This window comes from Populus euphratica, unplaced genomic scaffold (assembly GCF_000495115.2).
Source record: "Populus euphratica unplaced genomic scaffold, PopEup_1.0 scaffold16.1, whole genome shotgun sequence".
Taxonomy (NCBI): domain Eukaryota; kingdom Viridiplantae; phylum Streptophyta; class Magnoliopsida; order Malpighiales; family Salicaceae; genus Populus; species Populus euphratica.
This window is the reverse complement of record NW_011499882.1, coordinates 202332-216611: the sequence shown is the minus strand read 5'-3', so window position 1 is coordinate 216611 and position 14280 is coordinate 202332. Positions and strand designations below refer to the sequence as shown.

The window sequence follows — 14280 nt, the reverse complement described above, 5'->3', positions numbered from 1 at the left end:
ATTGTCATATTCAGTTCACTTTCTTCCTCTGATAATCCTTCTCTAGAGATGTAGTCTCTCATCCAACTAGGAGTAATTGTCTCCCTCCTTGTATGCAGGTTGACATCTTCTTCATATGTTGTGTTTGAAAGAGTATCTCTAGAGCCCTTAATGTCATCCCAATTTCACTCTGCACTTGGGTCTGCAGTATTATACTTATTTGTCTTTGCATCTTCATAGCTATTTGCTTCATCTCCATCAGCTTTAGTTTCACCTTTTTCTCCCCATTCTAAATCTATTTATAATTGCTCTGTGTAACTAATATCATAGTCCCAGTGCTTCTATTCTTCAAAAATTATGTCCCTTCTATTTACAATTTTCTTTGTAACAAGGTTAAACAACTTATACCCTTTTGATTTTTTACTCACTCCTAATAATACATAATAAAACCTCTTATTTTCCAATATTGTTCATCTTGTATCTGATATATGAATATGTGTTACATATCTAAAAACTCTAAAGTGTTTAACTAAAGGCTTTACTCCACTCCACACCTCTTCTAGAGTCATCTCTTTCACTGTAAAAGTAGGACATTTATTCAACACGTATATGGTCTAGTTTACTGCCTCAAACTAGTAGGTTTTGGGCATTTTTTTTTTTGAAAGCATGGATCTTGTCGCATATATGTAGCGTCACAACAAATATTCCACTTCATCTTAAAATGCATATATTTGGCAAATATAGGGAGACAAGACAATCTTGTCTTTTATTAGTGGAAAATAGAATAGGAGTCGCCATTTAATATTTTGATTACTATGAATCCTAACTGGTTTTAGAGACCGGGTACGGGGATTAGTTGCGTAAAGAGAAAGTATTAGCACTCTAAATACGCCTTACATAAGGTAAGTTGTATTGTCTAATAAAAAGCTAAGGTGTTATTGTATTCTAATTCTTGGTATATCTAAGATTTAAGAAAAGTTCTCAGTAAAGAGGTCCTTATTTTATCGGGTAAAAATCTAACTGTTCTAGCATGAATAAAAAAGAAAACTTCTTTTTGAATATCAAGAATATATTTTAAGTATAAATTCATAATCTAGATACTAAAAGAAAAGAAATAAAATATTTTTTTACGTGTTTTTGAAAAATTAACCTAGTTCTCATGACTTTAATAAATTGGTTATTAAAGCCAAAATATATGCTAAAACATATATATTTTTTGTTGTATGAAAATACAATGTGATGAATTTTTTTTTGTTATCTTTGAGAGACTTGCTCATATGCATGAAAACAATATATATATTTTTTTGTTTTATAAAATTTTTACAATGTTTTTTAATAAAAACTAGGTATTTTAATACCGGATTTGTATCTTTATGGTATAAAAGACAAACCTATATGGATCAAAATGCAGTAAAAACTTTGAAAAAAATCACATATTTTTTTTTAAATACTTTTTAAAGAATGTTTTTTATTTTTTTGGTTAGGCCTAGCCCTGCCATGTGGCCAGGTTGGCTCCAGCAGACCTAATCGGGTCACTAGTCTAAGCTAGTGACCCAGGTGGAACAACAATATACTCTCGTGAGGTTCCTTATGCATATATGCTCTTACATATACATATTATATTGTTTAAGTGAATTATAATTTACTTAAATAGTAAAAATACAAAAATAGAGTTGCATGCACATAGATGAGGAGAACAAACCTGGTGGCGGAAACGACGTCGAAGATGATGGTAAAGGCTTGCTCTCACAATGATACTAGTAGCGGTGGAAAGGATGCTGAGGATACATCACAGTGGTTATGATGGTAGCAAGCAATGTTTACTATAATTTTTCTTCCTCTTCCCATGTAAAGGAATTAGCCTCTATTTTCCTTTCTAGTTTGCTTTTATTTGCTTTACTTCACTGTTTCTATCACCTTACATCTCTTCTTCTTCTTCCAAGTGATGGTTCTAAGAGGAAGGTAGGTGGTGCCTTGTTATTCTGGCTGCTTCGTTAGCAGTGCTGTTGTGGAGGTCGGTGGCAGTGTCGTGGCTCATGGATGGCAACTTCAAGCAGTGGTGAGACTCAACCTGTTTACTCCCCTTGGTAATTCATTTTGCTTTTTTTTTTCTCTTCCTTATCAAGCTTCTTCCTTTTCTACACTCCCTATTTACATTCTCTTAAATGCATTCCCTAGTTTCAAGCTTCCCCGTATTCTTTCTTTCCTTTCTCTCTATTCTTTCTTCTCTAGTTTAAACTTCCTTCCTTCTTTTCTTTTCTTTTCATTCAAAATTTTCTCCCCTACTTAACTCTCACAGTACCTCTCTCCCTTGTGCTGGTGTTGGACACAATATTTATAGGGTAAAGAGGAGCAGGGGGGACATCCCTATTATTATACATGGGGAGCAGGGGTGTTCCTACCACGAAACCGAACGACGTCTCCAACGAGCGTAGCTTTACAAGGTACACCTTCACTGTTTTCTAGTCATGAAGAGGTGTGGGGTTTCGAGTTTTGGCAGTAGCATGTGAGGGGGAGAGGGGGAGAGAGAAAAGGAGGAAGCAATAAGTGGGGAGAGAGGAATAATGTCTCTCAAAACAACATTGTTTTGGTATTTTTTATTTATAAGGACCCAAAAATGAGTTACAACAAATCTTATCAAGTTCATCACCGTCCTATTCTTCCTCTCGACCACTCTATTTTGATGAGAGGTGTAGGTTGTGGTTAGCTGCCTCTTAATTCCATTTTGCTTACAGAACTCATTGAATTCCAAAGAGTTGAATTCACCACCTCTATCTCTACCTATACACTTGATAAAACATCCAGTTTTTTTTTCCATAAACTTCCTAAAATATTGAAAATTCTAGAAAGCTTTTGATTTTTCTGCTAGAAAATAAACTCAAGTCTTTCTGCTATAGTCATCAATGAGGTCTAAGAAATGCATTTTCTTGCTGTGATTAGAACACATATGTCTATATGAATGAGTTGTAGCCTTTGTATTGTACAACACTGGTTTTTCTTTGGAATGGATTCTTTATGCTACTTACTAATAATACAAACAATGCATTCTGTAGTTGATACAGGAAGTTGTAGCAATCCTTAACCTATTTTCTTGTATTGCAAGGTTTTTAGTCCTTTGTGACTAAAACAGCTATATCTACAATACCATAGATGTGAAAGATCTTGTGCAGGTGCATGAAAACAAAAGGAGTCTTTGACTTGAGCCTTTTTTATTAACACAAACATTCTGTTAATTGTCATCCTGATTTGAATTATTAAACCTCTCACAACATGATAGATTTTGCACGTCCCTGATTTGATAAGGATTTCCAAACCTTTTTCTTGTAATTGGCCTATACTTAGAAGGTTATTCTTCAGTTCAGGTACATAGAAAACATAAAAAATGATATGATGTACCCCATCCAAATATAGCTTGACCTTTTCTTTTCCAAGCACTGTCATTCATGTATTATTCCCAATCTTCACTAGCTGCCTAAACTCTTCATTCAACTCATAAAACATAACCTTGTCTCCACACATATGATTTAAACACTTAAAATCTAAAAACCATGCATTCTTTTAATTATTTTCATACAATTTCACGTGAGACATCAACATTATCTCTTTTCTATTATTTAGTTCAACATAATTAGCCTCCTTGTTCACTATTAGACATTCACACTGAAAGTGGCCAAGTTTATGACACTTATAACACTATACAGTGGTTTTTTTAAAGGCATAACATTCTCTATCTCTTCCTCTAGGAGCTCAGCTAGCCTCTGCCATAAAACCTATCTTCAGATGTTACTTTCAAGGCTTGTTCTTCCTTGCTATATTTCTAATTTTTTTGTTCATATACAATCAATGAGCTTTGCAACTCATCGATTAAGAGGACATCAATGTCCTTAGGTTTTTTGATTGAATATACTATGTTATTAAATCTGTTAGTCAAAAATCAAAGAATCTTCTCCATAATTGTTACATCTCGCATTTGCTCTCCATAGATTCTCATTTTATTGGTTATAGTCATAACTTTAGCAAAATATTTAGTGATATTCTCACTTGTTTTCATCTCTAGTGTTTCAAACTCCTTCTTTAGCATTTGAAGGATTGAGCGCTTCACTCTTGCATTTCCTTTGTATTTCCTCTTCATCAAATCTTAGATTTATTTAAAGATGTTCTTCTCTAGAATAGTCTTGTCAATGGCCTGAAATAGGCAATTATTCACTTTCATATCCTTAAGCTTTAACTCCTCTAGTTTCTTTTGTTGTGCCTCAGTCACAACTACTCCTGCTCTTGGCTTCATATAACCTCTTTCAACCAAGGTTTAAAATTCCTTAGATCTTAAGAAATTCTCCATCAGCATGCTCTAATGATCAAAATGACAATCAAAACATGGTATGGATGGTTGGATGAAATTGTTATTGAGGTCGTTTGCCATCTCTTTCTTTTACTCTCCTTTATTTTACAAATTTCTCAAAAGCAACAGCTTTCTTCTTCTTAGACCCAGTAGGAGCTCTAATACCAATTTATTAGAAATTGAGAATCAAGAACTCAAAAGAATGATAAATGAATACTCTATATTTAAAGCAAATGTCTGACTTTTTATAGCCTTTACATGACTACATGCATAACAATATTAACTGCATCTTTAGCTGATGCAACGTGATTCAAGGAATCACTCAACTAACTGTCAGTCAGGCACTAACCAACTAACAATATATGAACAAAGTTACTAGACTTATTTAAGAGTGACCTACTAACAATTATTGAAACTTCCCTTAGTTATTAATAATTCTCAATAGAAAATCCACGACATTCATGTTGACAATGAACAATTAAAGCTTATAACATCTTCGTAAATGTAACCAGAAATCATAAGTTACTAATACTTCTCAATAGAAAATCCACAACATCCATGTTGATAATGAACAATTAAAGCTTATGATATCTCCGTAAATGTAACTAGAAAGCATAATGTTGTAGGTTGCCTCCAAGCTTCGGGTCTAGTTGAGATTGTGATAGTGATTATAGTTTAAAGTATTTTTCGCTTAGAATTATATTAAAATAATATATATTTTTTTATTTTTTAAAAATTATTTTTTAAATCAGCACACCAAAACTATTTAAAAACATAAAAAAAATATATAATATTTAACAAAAAAACCAATTAAATTTTAAGGGATCGTGGCCTTCAGTGGTAGAATAGTAGAAGTTGAACTCATGCATGAAATAAGAATATATTATATATAATCATCTAGGTGGTGGTTAAGTGGTAAGGACTTGGGATCAAGGGGTTTGCTCCCTCTGTGGTTTCAGGTTCGAGTCCTTGGTTGCTCATATGATAGCCACTGGAGGCTTATATGGTCGTTAACTTCAGGGCCTGTGGGATTAGTCGTGGTACGCGCAAGCTGACCCGGACACCCATGTTAATTTAAAAAAAAAGAATATATAATAAAGTCCTTACCAGTGGACCAAGTGGCTGCTTATAAATTTATCTGAACTTCGTAGTTGTTTGAAGAAATTGGAGGGTCAAGTTTTTCTCTAGTTTTAAACATACAATTTTCCATGGGCGACTCCTGATAACAGATTTGCTAAGGAAGACAAAGTTTATGTCAACACAAAAAAGGCTTCATTTAATTTTTAAATAAAGCGTCTATTTGAATTGGTTTAAACCAGTTCCAAGAGCTTAGAGTATCCTGCTTTGGTTACTTAATGATATTATAAGTATCTTAGGGTTTAAGAAGTGTTAAAATAAAATATACCTTGCAATAGATATAAGCCTTAATTAATTTATATTCGTTAAAAATGTATTTCTTTCCCAAGTACCAGCTCCTTTTATTCAAAATGTATTAATTATAAGAGTTTCTTGTAAATTGGTTATATTTTAAAGATATAAATAATTTTTTTACTGTGAAATTCATATTACCAAATGAATAGTATTTAATTTTTCAAGGTGACGTTATTTTTTGAGTCGTCATTATTAGGAACTAACATAATTATTGAACAAACAAATAATTTCTCGAGTAATTAATAAAATAAGTTCTTGGTACGACAAATGAAATAAAATTGCTTTATAATATGATATTATCCACGAATTGCAAAACTCGAAGGGACTGTTTAGTTTGTCATTTTTTAATTTTTTTTTGGTTTCAAATTAATATTTTTATGTTTTTGGATTATATTGATGTAAAAAACAAACTTTTAAAAAATAAAAATTATAAGCACTTTAAAACAGAAGTGCTGATCGCGACAATTAGGTTAATCCTGGCACCTACAAGGCCTAAAAATGGTCGCTAGAAACTGATCACGACAGTTACTTGAATCATTCAAGTCAGGCAAGCCCCCACTTTTATTGTATCGGAGCCCAGAACAAGTTCCTGCCTTGTCTGGCTACAAGGGGTCTCCTCCACAGACCCACACGCTTTCATCAGAAAATACAGAAAGCTCAAGGTAAACAACACGCATTCTCCAGCAGTGATGAGATGCAAGTTCATTATGCCCTGCCTAATCCTATCTGTGAGCAAACTAAACATGACGCGCGAAAAGATTAAAAGACATGAGGTAATATATGTTTAATCATATAAGATTAACTGGACTCAAGGGTGAGAGAATTAATAAACCAGGTGAAAACTGGAAGTGAAAACATGAAAATCAGAGCACACAACTCTCATTCAAAAGAAAGCATCAAGCTAGGGCAACCACATCAAACACGGCATGATGAGCCAACAGGAGCTTTCAAATTGCGTTCAATATTCTACAACAACAAAGAAAGAAGCCGGGACACACCCCCAAGAAAAACACTCAAGCAGAATGAGTTTTTCTTACTAAACATGACTTGCTTACAAGCATGCTTCAAAGGTGGCGGTGCCATCCTCTTCTTTATCAAGCATCTGGACAACCTGGGCCACACCTTCAGCAATTTCCTTTCGAACGACACCATCAGGCATATCAAATGTTCGTCTTCTCATAGAAAGTGATTTACTGGCAGGCTGGGGGTCCACCACATCAAGCATTGCCTCCAGCTCATCCACCATTGACCGTTTTGCAGCTCGAACCATTAGATCAGATCCCTACACAACCCAACACATCAAATGCACATTAAAGAACCAATATAAGTAAGGAGATGTTAGGCAGGAAGGGAGCTACTTAGCTGCTGTCACCCCCACCGCCAAAACCAACATATTCGGTAAATGAGAAGCGGGTCTTTGAGATCTGTACAGCAACTAGTCTAACCATGAGATCCAAGATATCTAGCCATTCTCCTTTTCCCCCATTAAACTTGGACATATAAGATCTAATTGGGATGACAATAGTAGTAAAAAAGAGATGGCTCATATAATCATATTCGGTTATTGATCCTTGAATATTGCAGACATGACTTACAAAAAACAGACTGGCTGCATGAGCAAAGTTCACAATCAGAATGGCACTCTTAATGCAAACTCAACAACACATACATAATATCTCGGGCCAAAATAACAATAATCATGATAAAACTAAAATTAAAACATCTAAATAAATGGTAGAATAGACACAACATAAGACCTCTCTCAAGGGTCATCATCAAATGTAAATCAGTTCATTACATTTTTTTAAACATGTCTTCTACAGGAAACCTGATGAATTAGGCATGGAAATATTACTTTAGCACCACACACACACACACAACACTTTTTTTTAGATGTACAGAATGTGAGGAATTTAAATGAGAACAGAAGTTCAGTTCTTGACATCTACATTTAAGAGCCCACAATCATCATCATCAGTTTTAACAGTGAAAGACATAAAAAAACAGGTAGAAATTGTTAACTTCCTCAATCAACTAGAATCAATTGTTGTGTTTCAACTCAAGCGTTATAAAAGGAGGGTGAGCCTTAGCCTATGTTTGATAATGTGGTGGGAGCAGCTACAACCACAAGCTCAGTTATTTGGTACAATTGCAAAAACATCAACATAATCCTTCTGCAATTGGTACATCAAGATAGTATAAAGCTGTATCATTTATGTGAAATCCTTGTAAGAAATGAATGTAAAAAAGGTTAACAAATGTACTCCACCATACCTGTTTTCTAATAGCATTCATGTAAACACTGAGACCCTCAAAGTTCATTCTTCTTCTTTTTTTCTTTTCAAATGAGCAACGAGAAAACAGACTAAATCCCAATTTGAGGCCAGTAGAAAATTCAATAAACTATTACCAAATAGGACCCGAGTGAATGAGGGCAAAACATGTTCAAATTAATCACTGGTAAAAAAAGGAAGATGAAGAAAAAGAACAGAAACATATGATCACAAAGCAACCTACAGCTGAGGAAAAGAAAGCCAACCAGATATGTTAGAGCATATCTAACTAATTGGGTCAATGATTGATGTGGTGGACCCAATCCATCCAATAATTTCTTCATAAAACTACCTATCCTTATTTCTGATTTGGTACTTGCTACTTTTTCCTTCAACATTAAGATTTGAACCTAGAACCTACCTAAACCACAGCCCATTCCATGAACATGTCAGCTAAAGAACAACTGAAAGTTATATCTTCAATTGTATAGCCAATTAAGAAATTTAAGAACTGCTACATCAAGTTCAGCTCTCGGCCATTGAATTTCAATATGATCATTCTGGGTGGTTTTCACCACTCAACCTAACATCACAGAGCACCTGTCCCATCCAAGATCTATCAGACTGGACATCCATATAAACTCTAGTAGCTCACATTCAAAATCAAGACAACTTATAGCCTTCCAAAATTAGAGAAATTGCAGTTGAAACTTGCCAACACCAAGAAGCTGAAAGCAAATCATACATCTAGATGTAGCCTACAAAAACATGGGAGCACTGCACTCCACGAACCAAAATGTTATGTGCATGTTTTATCATCCCAGTCCACAAGGTTATGGGAAGGACAAGCTTGACCACCACATTTTCCATGTAATTAATATTGCAGCCAAACAAATCAGAACCAAGCTATCCAGCAAGTTCATTTGCTTGTACAGAACATACAAGACACTAGCCATGTGAACAGCCACTATCAAAATCATAGGTGAGTATTAGTTGTTTAATACCACAATAGTTGCATTCAATCTTTGAACAAGAGGACATCTTTAGTGAGATCAAACAGCAGCTCTCACATTTTCCTAAACATGTGTGCCCCAACTTTTTAAAATATTTTATCAAAACAAACAAACATGATCCAATAAATTCTTAATTCAATATACTCTTTCGGTACTATTCTTAACAGTCAAACATATGAAGATAGCAAAATACAACACGAGAATGGATGCAATCCAAAAAACTGTTGTAATAATTGATGCAAAACTACTACGTTGATAAAATTCACTTCCTAATTCTGGAAAACACAATGTAGCATGGGATTTTATAAAGGAAAAATCTTCCATGAAATCTATTCAGGTACTCAATCAAGCAATAACGGCAAATCACTAAAACCATGCCTAGAAAACTTCAAACCAGTTCCAAGTCCAACAATTTAACGTCAACATCAACAGTAACCATAAGTAATCATCTAAGCACATTTCAAGCAAATTGCAGAGCCTGTCATTTCAAATAAGCAAAACATGATTACCTCAATGGCATCAATAGTAAGAAGCAGCACAATAATTTTCTCCGAAAACCTCTGCCTCTCCTCAGCATCACGCGCAACATGGCGCCTATATGAAAAGTTATTAAACAAAGCTCTAAGCTCCTTCAACTTAGCTTTTGCAATCGCCAACTCTCTAAGCGCACGAAGTGCCTGTGATCTCCGGATCAAATAAGCCCTAAATGTAATCTGAATCAACAATGCTGCATCCTGAGGCGACAATTCCTTCTTCTTCCCCTTCCTCTTCTCCACCACTCCAGCTCTCTTTGCAAATGCCTATAAAAACATACAATAGAAACGTGATCTTTTCAACTACTATTCTCGTTCAAGCACATCTAACTAACTTGAATGCAGGAAAACAGCACAGATTACCTGGCGCAAAACAGCAGCTCCATGATCAGGGTAATCTTCGATTTCAACAAGACGCGTGGCGCACTGTCCCTTCTTCTCCTTAGCCTCTATCTTTTTCTCCTTCTCCTTCTCCTTCTCCTTCTCTTTCTTTTCTGATTTGCTACCCTCACCTGCAAATCCACTTGATGTTTCAAACGTATACTTCCGCGAGATAGGAATCTCTTCCTCTCCTTTTCCTTTAATCTCAGCAGTCCATTTATAATTCTTAGTCTTCTCTTCTTTCTTCTTCTTCTCTTCTCCTCCTTTGATCTCTGCTGTCAGTTTATACTTCCTTTCTGTCACCGGTCCTTTAATCTCCGCTGTCCACCTGTACTTCCTCTCAGCACCACTCCCGCCGTTGATCTTCGGGTTGACTAGCCTGTCAAACTTTGACTCGAGCTCGCTGATGCGATCATGAAGAGTGTGCAAGCGCAAGTCAGTCTCAAATCGGTCGTGGATACTCTTTCTCGTGTAAAACGAACGCGTTTCAACCAGATCAGTCACCGTATTAAAAACCTCGAAAGAGGTAGGCTTCGAGCACAAGAGATCGAAAGCAGCAAAAGCTAGCTCCTCGGGTTCTTCAAAGGATGGAAAAAGGAGTGATTTCGGAGTGAAAATGGAGGTTTCTCTGAGTAAAACGGGAGCATAGTGCGGCTCGAAGATTTCGATTCTTCTAGATCGGCTCATGAGTCGGGCGAGTTTTGAGGCTTACTCGGTGAGTTGGGGGCAGGGGGTGGAGTTAACGGATGATAGAGTGAAGATGCTGATGAGAAGTAATTAAGGGAAAGCCAGAGGACAAGAAGACAAGAGTGTGAGTTCAACGAGGAATTTGAAGGACAGAAAATGGAGGATAGTCAAAAGTAGATCATAAGGGTAAAATGGGGATTTTATTTTGATTGCGATGTTTGTCTGGAAATGACATCCTCTTTATGACATGTAGAATGTTGATTTTTTCCCACCAAATAATAAATAAATAATTTTATTTTAGCAATTCATTATAAATTATATCTATTATTACAGTAAAAACACCGTTTAGAATTTTGTTGAATATATATTATTCTAAAAATATTTTTGAAATTCATCAAGATTAAATTATTATTTTTTAAATGATTCCAAGAATACATTATTTAAATGATTTTGAGAGTTTTAAAAAATTAACTTGGATACAAGAAGTGTGAATAATTTATTTATAATTTAATTGATGAGTTATTAATTACTTTATAAAATAATAGATGAGATTTTACGTTGTATTTGAATTTTTTTTATTTGAAAAGAAATTTAATTGTCAAGGAATTTAATTTTCAAGCTTTTCAAAACCCTGTGAATTAATAGTGAAGTCTTATATTTGAATTTTGAATGTTAATAATTAAATTTTTAATAAATTTTCGTTTCTAAAAATGATATAAAAATAAATAAGAGGTCATCTATAATTTTTTTAAATACTCATTTATAATGATAATAATATAGAAAAAAAACTTTTTCTACTATTCTAAACAAGTAAATTCAGCTTATTTATTGAAATTAAATTAAATTAAATTAAATACTATAATTAAATTCAATTACAGTTAAGAGTTAGTTCAAAATGACATGTTAGTATATATAATTAATTAAAAAGGCAACACATCTCAATTATTCAAACTAAAAATAAACAAAACAAAACAAAGAGTGATAATCCTAAGTTTTTTTAAATGATAAAATGTGTGAAAGATATTAAATTAACAAAGTGAATTCATCATCATCTCAAAATAGAATACTACAACCTAATTTTGCAATATTTCTAAAATTGATTCCACGTAATTTGTTTATATATATATATATATATATATATATGTAATGATATAATTTTAAAGAAATTAAATGGAGTATAAGTAATTATAAAAATGACATCTCATTGATTTATCACATACATCCCTAAAAAAACAACTAATATCGATGGGTGCCTGCCCAATCACCTCCTGTCTAGAAGATTAAACCGCTAATTAAATAGATTTCCAAGGTTTAAAACACGGTCGCCGCATATTTAGAGGAGGATGAAAGTACAGAAGTGTCCATGACCTGATCAAAAAATTACGGGGACATGAGAATCTGGTAGTGCGATTACAGCACGGAGGAGCGCATCACGTGGGGTCCGAGAATTTGTGTCCTTTGTGATCGCACGTGATTTAAGGGCCTGGGCTCGGCTTTCTCTTTTCAAGAGGCTCCGATTGAAATTCTGTTTTTGGTAGTTTTCGGCCCTTGCTACTATTTGGACCGGCTAATCAGCTGCTCGGGTGAGAATTTATATTATACCATGTTTATTTTTGTATTTTGTATTTTATTTTTATTTTTTTATTTTAAAATAATTTTTTTAGAATTTTTAAATTTTTTATATATTGATATAAAAAACATTTTTTAAAAAATAAAAAATTTTATTTTAATATTTTTCTAAGTAAAAAACATTTTAAAAAATAACTATAATTATACTCTCAAGTATCTTCTTATTAATATAATAATGATACGGGTTTATACGATCTTATATAAAAAATAAAATAAATATATTTTTTTTAACTTAACTTGATTTAAAATTTCAACTGATTTATGATATTGCTAATCCATGTAAAATAAGAAAATCCATCAATATTATTTTTTAAATAATATTATTTAAAAATTTTAAAAAATTATTCTAAGCAAATCCTGTCAACCTACAGCCCAAATTTTTTCCAAATTTTTTTTCCGGTTGAGTTTTTATTTTGGCTTGAAACTCTATGGATTAATGAATTTATTGAATTTTTTAAAAAAATTGTTGACACGGGTTAATTTTTTAATTCTCCTCAAAAAACTTAAACCCGGATGGCTTTTGATGATCCTGCGATGGAATTGGCATGGCTTGAGACAAGATGGGCATGCGATAATGATACTTCTCATATGAGATGACTATAATGTAATGTTTTCGTAATAGATGTTGGAAAAGAATATTGAAAAAGGTTTTTTTGCTCTTTACTTCTTTGTATCCCTTCCTTTTAATAGCGAGGTCTATGTTTCTATGTTTTTTTTTAATAATAATTGATCGAATTTCACAGACTTAGTTCTTGACCACACACACACAACACCGTTATAATCTTTTGCTTTGTCCATATCTGGGGTGCCATTTCGAGCAGCTCAAGCTCACATATATAAACTCACCCGCAGCCACATATATAAATATTTGGTAATGCTCTTGTTTCAAGTTTGTATTGATGGATTCCATCATTGCCCGTGGCACAGCCACATCTTTATAAGAATAACTCGTTGCTGCTTCTTTTGATAAAAAATCTATAAACAGTAAAGCATACTTTACTTTTTTGGTTTCTATGATAAACAGTGAGGCATACTATATTATTTATACATTTTTTTTAATAATTATTCATATAAAGAGTGGAGCGTAACTTTATTATTTCGATGGGATTATGTTGGTTCAATATTAGATATGTATTATTTAAAAATATATTTTTTTTTATTTTTAATTATGTTTTATTTAAAAAATTAATATTAAATGTTATTCAATGATTACATAAATTAGATAAATATTATTTTATACCGTCACAGTTATAGAATTTAATCGCAGACTTAATTTTATTCCTGATTATATTTTATTTAATGTTGTTACGCTCTTAAGAAATTTGTGAAAACTATAATTTTTATCGGATGTATTTTATACGTGAAGAAATTGTAGATAGTTTAATGAAATAATAAAAAATATTTTATATAAAATATTATTTATTTCATGATGTAATAGCAATAGTTAAATCTATAATATTTAAATTATAAATAATTAATATTAATATATATTTTTTAAATTTATTTTATAACCTTAATTTCAAAAGTATTTTTAACCAAATACATTAAATTATTTTTTTGTCAAACCTCAATTTCAACCACAGTTTAATGTTGCGTTTTGAAAAATATTTTAAAATATTTTAAAATAATTTAGATTTATTTTTTATTTTTAAATTAATTTGACATGTTGATATTAAAAATAATTTTTTTAAATAAAAAATTTAACATATTGATAAACAAATATTGAAATAATTCATTAACTTTCAAATTAACCCAATGAAAGATTTGAACTCGATCTTATACATATTAAATTTATATTTGGTATTATTATATAAAATACTTTTCAAAAATAATTTTTATTTAAAATTATATAAAAAATTTTATTTTTAACATTAACACATAAAAATCATTAAAAAATAGTAAATCCAAAAAAAGAAAAATACTATAATTTTTTGAGCACATAAAAAGAAATACAAAAAAAGATATAATTTATGGCTGAATTTTGTTTGTTAATATACATTATATGTTGTTGTGTG

The 14280-nt window shown here is 32.4% G+C and overlaps 1 protein-coding gene across 1 annotated transcript; it reads right to left on the bottom strand.

Moving 5' to 3' along the window:
* Window positions 1-6603: 6603 nt before the first annotated feature.
* BAG7 (BCL-2-associated athanogene 7) lies at window positions 6604-10753 on the bottom strand. Its single transcript, XM_011031641.1, has 3 exons — window positions 9932-10753; window positions 9545-9835; window positions 6604-7031 (listed from the first exon to the last, which is right to left on the bottom strand). Exons 1-3 carry the CDS (start codon window positions 10634-10636, stop codon window positions 6801-6803), a joined length of 1227 nt encoding a protein of 408 aa, XP_011029943.1. The 5' UTR covers window positions 10637-10753; the 3' UTR covers window positions 6604-6800.
* Between the last annotated feature and the right edge of the window lie 3527 nt (window positions 10754-14280).

What these genes read in the sequence shown, in the direction of transcription:
- BAG7 (XM_011031641.1), bottom strand. Translation starts at nt 10,636, where the DNA reads ATGAGCCGATCTAGAAGAATCGAAATCTTCGAGCCGCACTATGCTCCC. An exon ending in GAGCTGCTGTTTTGCGCCAG is followed by an intron (nt 9,836 to 9,931) that starts GTAATCTGTGCT and finishes ATGTTTTTATAG; the next exon opens with GCATTTGCAAAGAGAGCTGG. An exon ending in TTACTATTGATGCCATTGAG is followed by an intron (nt 7,032 to 9,544) that starts GTAATCATGTTT and finishes TGGGTTGTGTAG; the next exon opens with GGATCTGATCTAATGGTTCG.